The sequence below is a fragment of the Oncorhynchus mykiss genome, chromosome 23 (genome assembly GCF_057628025.1).
Source record: "Oncorhynchus mykiss isolate SJ-2025 chromosome 23, ASM5762802v1, whole genome shotgun sequence".
Classification (NCBI taxonomy): Eukaryota; Metazoa; Chordata; class Actinopteri; order Salmoniformes; family Salmonidae; genus Oncorhynchus; species Oncorhynchus mykiss.
This window is the reverse complement of record NC_143044.1, coordinates 14069337-14076096: the sequence shown is the minus strand read 5'-3', so window position 1 is coordinate 14076096 and position 6760 is coordinate 14069337. Positions and strand designations below refer to the sequence as shown.

At 44.1% G+C, this 6760-nt stretch overlaps 1 protein-coding gene across 1 annotated transcript in view; it reads right to left on the bottom strand.

Annotated features, from left to right (window-relative positions):
* Positions 1-1057: 1057 nt before the first annotated feature.
* The window catches only part of LOC149972513 (protocadherin-15-like), a 107098-nt gene continuing 101395 nt past the window's right edge, over positions 1058-6760 (bottom strand). The window contains exons 12-14 of the mRNA XM_090218048.1: positions 2661-2795; positions 1629-1778; positions 1058-1093 (exon numbers count right to left, since the gene is read on the bottom strand). Of these exons, the coding sequence (XP_090074174.1) occupies positions 1058-1093; positions 1629-1778; positions 2661-2795 (321 nt within the window). The remainder of the gene's footprint in view (positions 1094-1628; positions 1779-2660; positions 2796-6760) is intronic.

Sequence of the window (6760 nt, the reverse complement as noted above, 5' to 3'; positions counted from 1 at the left end):
ATTTCAGTAAAATTCTATTACCTTTTCAAATCATGACCTGCATTTTGTGATATTTACCAGCTGTGTGTAATGTTTACAGAAACTACTGACCTTTTGTAACTGCTACAGTAAACAACTTCTCCCTCCTAAAATATTGATGCAAATGTCGTGACCTTTATGAATGTATTAGTGAGAATTATTAATCTATTAAAGCCCCCATTCAATTTTTACTGTGTGTTTATTTCATGAAAATAAATATGAATATATTTTTTATAATTTATTTTCCTGAGCTTCCTTTTGCCAATGGAATGCTCAGTCTAATTGTGTGGGCTTGTTGATACAAATGTAAATATATTTAAATACAATGCCTTTGGAAATAAGGTTTTTAATTTTTTTTTTTTATACATTTGCAAAAATGTATAAAATCCTTTTTTCACTCTTTCATTATGGGGTGTTGTGTGTAGATTTCTGATAATTTTTGTTTTATATCCATTTTAGAATAAGGCTGTAACGTAACAAAATGTGGAAGGGGTCTGAATACTTTCCGAATGGAATCTGTACACAGATTAGAACCTTAGAACCATGCAGTGTTAGATCAAAAATTAAACAGCCACCCTTCACTTCCAGCTAATTCATTTGGACACCCCACCATTTACAACTCACAGCACCCTTAGCCAGGCTTTAGTTTAACGTTAGCTCTATATTTGCAAGGCCTTGCTATGTTAATACACGCTAGGCTAGCCTAATGAACCCTTTTTTTTCATATAGAGCTGTAATGTCTAAGATATGAAATAGCAGCATCAAATAAACCTTCATCCTTAGAGGCCCGGAGACTCTCCTATAAATGGCTTATAAAAACAGCTTATAAGTGATTGTACCGGCCGCCACTTGACCGCCGGCTTCATTTCAGCTGGGCTGGGCAATGATTTTAAACACAGATTAAACTTGACCTTTTATGTGTCTGATATTTTGTTTTGACTGTGTTCTGAGAGACTGTAAGATGGGAAATCATGCTCTGCCTACCTAATGGGAGACAAACGCACACTGCTTCTGAACAAACTCCATAAAAGCAGATATGTCAACGAGGGGACTTCCTGCTGTAAACAATTGGACTCTAAACACAAACACATGCACACATGTGCACAGACACACAAACACCAAACCTAACCCCAAACCTTCAAACCAATCAAACTAGAATCTGAGTCAATGTAAATAAACTCTGCAATCCATTCAGACATATGATGACAAACTAGACAACAGACTCTCCTTGGAGCTATTTCAGTCAGGGATTTACAGTGACCAATGTTGTTATAGGATAGGAGATTGATTTGGAGTCCTAACTGTTGATCCATGGTAGTGTATTACGTTGAGTCATGTCAATATTGAGCTAATAGTATTTGAGTCTTGACTACAGTAGTAAGAAACTAGATTGTTCTGGGGAAAGAGTGGATTGTTCTGGGGCTTGGACTGTTGATCTAAGGTACTGGATTGTTTGCGGAAACTGGGCCCGAGAGAGAAAGAGGAGCGAGAGATAATGAGAGATACAGAGAGAGGAAGAGGGAAGGGAGAGAGAGAGACACCAAAAGAGAGAGAAAGTGAGTGACAAAGAGAACGAGAGACAGGAAGATAGACAGAGATGTGCTAATTACCTGCAGTACTGTTTTTCCTGGCTGCATGTCAGTGAACACCTCGACGGTGTCAGAGACTTCGCCAAAGGTGGGCGTGTTGTCGTTGGCATCAATCACCAGGATGTTGATGGTCACCCGGGTGCTCTCCTGTATCCCATCTGATGCCATCATCTATACACAGGATAAAAGAGAGCAGTAAAAAAAACACTTTATTTGCTACTATTTACTCTGGTAGCACCAGTTAAACTCAATCAAGTGCAATTTAAGTACTTTAAAGAAAACAATACTATTTGAACCCAGGTCTGATAATGACATCAGATGTACAGGTAACTGCCAAAATAAAGGAAACACCAAGTGGGAGGCTAAAGTGGGAGGTTAAATCAGGGCCACACAGAGTAATTATTGGTGGTCGTAAACAAATCTACTTTGAAACAAAAAGCATACACCTCACACATCTGTACCATGTCAGATATAGAGTTGAAATGTATTCAATTTTGAGTTTGCATCCTAATATTAAACTTTATTACCATCACAGAAGACTGAAAAAATAACGGAGCTGTTTGACAGAGAAACACCTTTTTTTCATTGTTCATATATATTTTGTAATTATTATTAAAAAAAAATATTGATAATATTCCACCCATGATGCCAAATGGGACGCTTCTGGTCATTGACTGCAAGGGCTACACTGGAGGAAGGGCAATGGTGTGAAACACATCATCAGACACATGAGAGGGCAGTTTTAACTTCAATGACATGCTGCCTTTCAAAAGTACGGATCTTTCTGTAGGGCAACGATCAAAGCCTCTCAACAGAGGCATAATAAACATACTATTGATGAAACCCTTCAAAGGCAATATCTGCATATCATTACTACAGTGTATCATCACCGCAACAAGTCCGTGTACACACACACACACGCACGCACACGCACACACACACCGGTGTACACTGGGACCTCTGGTTGCGAGATCCAAAAGTACTAATTCCATCTCCAAAGGGTTCCAAAGGTTACTTGGTAATATGTGTGGATAAGGTTGCATCGAGATCTACCGTGAAGGTGTAGGTCATCTGCTTCTCTCTGTCCACGGGTTTGAGCAGTCTGAGGTAGCGGGTGATGCCGGTCGGGGTTATGTCAAAGATGGTGCTCAAGTCGTCCAGAGTCACTGTCACCAGGGGGTCTTTGCTCTACAAAAAGTAAAGCCATCGGAGAGAAGAATGTTACCACAGTGACATGACTTTACTCAAGTCTGCCTGCAGCCATGCCACTGAGGAAAAGCTATTAGAGACAAAACAAGTCAGTCTGCTGACAAAGACAACATACTGTAGTACTGAGAACACAGTACTGAGAATCGGGGAAGGCTTTGAGGAAATTCTATGAAGAAATCCTATGACTCAATACCCCCGCACTACAATTGTAAGTGTTTCATTGTGGCTCTGGCCACAAGCTACAGTATACAGTATGTGAAATATTACAAAAACCTAGGAGTTTCTCAGCATACTGTACTATATAGTAGAGCCATTTGAAAGTATAACGTTGTGTAGAATTGTTTATGTGAACGCTCATGTGCCTTTATATCAATCCTGAATGTGATCTGTAAATATGAATATACAAGGGAGTGGGCCTAGGGAGTAATGTGGCCTACAAGTGAGGACCCATAGCTAGATAATAAAAACACTTCAATACTGTTTTATAACTTCCCAAACAAATCAACTTCATTTTCTGTTGGTACAAGGGAGTTTGAAGTAGGCTTGGGTTGTTAGGTTGATTCATGTCAGTCAATAAGGGCCTGCCTGTCAAATAAACATCCACACTTCTTTGCCCATTGATCTGTTTTTAGAGCTGCAAAGTGCAGTGTTTTATTAATCTCACCCTGTTGAGAGAAAGAGAGAGAGAGAGAGCGAGAGAGAGGGGCAGGCAGGCTGTGGGGAGCTTATTGTGTTAGGTGTCATCTGAGGAAATTATGAATACATTATTTTCAACATCAACACAAAGATAAATGTCCTGGTGACAAAAACACAAACAGAGTGGGGCAAATTGTATCCTGGTGTGTGTATCCTGGTGTGTCTCAATGTTTGTTTTCGTCCATTTAAATGCTGTTGAGTTGCTTAGAAAACCCGTTCCTGTCAGCACCTGTTTGAAATTGTGAGCGTTTCAGAATCATCACCTCAACACACAAACACACACACACATTTGTTTTACTGTCCTTGTGGGGGACCAAACGATTGATTCCAATTCAAAATCCTATTTTCCCTTAACTGTTAACTTAACCCTTAACCTAACCCTAACCTGAACCCCTAACTCTGAACCTCCCCCTAACTCTTGATCTTAAACATAATCCCTAATCCGAATTCTAACCCTAAACCTAACCCCTAAGCCTAAAATAGCCCTTTTCCTTGTGGGGACTTGTGAAATGTTCCCACTTGTCCAAAATGTCCTTGTTTTACTATCCTTGTGAGTACTTCTACTCCCCACAAGGATAGTAAAACCGAAGAAACACACACACACACATAATGTACTCAATGTATTGTGTGATCTGTGTATTTAGCCACTAAAACATTTTTATTTTTACTTTACTTGTCATGTATTGTCATGTTGTGTGTTTCTGTCCTTTCCCTTCACCCTGTCTCCCTCTGCTGGTCGTTGTTAGGTTACCTTTTCTCCCCCTCTTTCCCCCAGCTGTGCCTTGTCTCCTCCTAACTACCCATTCACCCCGTTTCCCACCTGTTCCCTTTTTCCCTCTGATTAGGTCCCTATATCTCTCTCTGTTTTTGTTCCTGTCCTTGTCGGATTCTTGTTTGTTGTGTTTCATGCCTGAACCAGACTATCGTCCTGTTTGCTGTAACCTTGTCCTGTCCTGTCGGAATCTGCCGGTCTGTCTGAACCTACCTATGTTTGGTAATTAAAGAAGCTCTGTTAAGTTAATTCGCTTTTGGGTCCTCATTCACTCCCCGTGACAGAAGAATCCGACCAAGAATGGACCCAGCGACTTCGGATCCTCTCCACTCAGCCGTCGAGATCCAGGGAGCGATGCTAGGCAGACACGAGCAGGAATTGTCTGCTGCTCGACATGCCGTTGAGACCCTGGCCACCCAAGTCTCCAACCTCACAGAACAGGTTCACCATCTCCGCCTCGATCCACCGGCCACTTCCAGGGCTTTCGAATCTCCGGAGCCCAGAATCAATAACCCGCCGTGTTACTCTGGGGAGCCCACTGAATGCCGCTCGTTCCTCACCCAGTGTGATATTGTGTTTTCTCTCCAGCCCAACACTTACTCCAGGAGCACTGCTCGTGTCGCCTACGTCATATCTCTCCTTATTGGACGGGCTCGTGAGTGGGGCACGGCAATCTGGGAGGCAAGGGCTGAGTGTACTAACCAGTATCAGGACTTTAAGGAGGAGATGATACGGGTTTTTGATCGATCTGTTTTTGGGGAGGAGGCTTCCAGGGCCCTGTCTTCCCTATGTCAAGGCAATCGATCCATAACAGACTACTCTATTGAGTTTCGCACTCTTGCTGCCTCCAGTGGCTGGAACGAGCCGGCTTTGCTCGCTCGTCTTCTGGAGGGTCTCCGCGCAGAGGTAAAGGATGAGATTCTCTCCCGGGAGGTTCCTTCCAGCGTGGATTCCTTGATTGAACTCGCTATTCGCATTGAGCGACGGGTTGATCTTCGTCACCGAGCTCGTGGAAAGGAGCTCGCGTTCTCCGTTGCCCCCCTCTCCGTATCACTACCATCTTCCTCTGCCGGCTCGGGAGCTGAGCCTATGCAGCTGGGAGGTATCCGCATCTCGACTAAGGAGAGGGAACAGAGAATCACCAACCGCCTCTGTCTCTATTGCGGTTCTGCTGGTCATTTTGTCACTTCATGTCCAGTAAAAGCCAGAGCTCATCAGTAAGCGGAGGGCTACTGGTGAGCGCTACTACTCCTGTCTCTCCTTCAAGATCCTGCACTACCTTGTCGGTCCATCTACGCTGGACCGGTTCGTCAGCTTCCTGCAGTGCCTTAATAGACTCTGGGGCGGAGGGCTGTTTTATGGACGAGACCTGGGCTCGGGAACATGACATTCCTCTCAGACAGTTAAGGGAGTCCACGGCCTTGTTCGCCCTGGATGGTAGTCCTCTCCCCAGGATTCAGAGTGAGACGCTACCTTTAACCCTCACTGTTTCTGGTAATCATAGCGAAACCATTTCTTTTTTGATTTTTCGTTCACCTTTTACACCTGTTGTTTTGGGCCATCCCTGGCTAGTTTGTCATAATCCTTCCATTAATTGGTCTAGTAATTCTATCCTCTCCTGGAACGTCTCTTGTCATGTGAAATGTTTAATGTCTGCTATCCCTCCTGTTTCCTCTGTCTCTTCTTCACAGGAGGAGCCTGGTGATTTGACAGGGGTGCCGGAGGAATATCACGATCTGCGCACGGTGTTCAGTCGGTCCAGGGCCACCTCTCTTCCTCCACACCGGTCGTATGATTGTAGTATTGATCTCCTTCCGGGAACCACTCCCCCCCGGGGTAGACTATACTCTCTGTCGGCTCCCGAACGTAAGGCTCTCGAGGATTATTTGTCTGTAGCTCTTGACGCCGGTACCATAGTCCCCTCCTCCTCTCCCGCCGGAGCGGGGTTTTTTTTTGTCAAGAAGAAGGACGGGTCTCTGCGCCCCTGCATAGATTATCGAGGGCTGAATGACATAACAGTTAAGAATCGTTATCCGCTTCCTCTTATGTCCTCAGCCTTCGAGATCCTGCAGGGAGCCAGGTTTTTCACTAAGTTGGACCTTCGTAACGCTTACCATCTCGTGCGCATCAGGGAGGGGGACGAGTGGAAGACGGCGTTTAACACTCCGTTAGGGCACTTTGAATACCGGGTTCTTCCTTTCGGCCTCGCTAACGCTCCAGCTGTCTTTCAGGCATTAGTCAATGATGTCCTGAGAGACATGCTGAACATCTTTGTTTTCGTTTACCTTGACGATATCCTGATTTTTTCACCGTCACTCCAGATTCATGTTCAGCACGTTCGACGTGTCCTCCAGCGCCTTTTAGAGAATTGTCTTTTTGTGAAGGCTGAGAAGTGCACTTTTCATGCCTCCTCCGTCACATTTCTCGGTTCTGTTATTTCCGCTGAAGGCATTAAGATGGATCCCGCTAAGGTCCA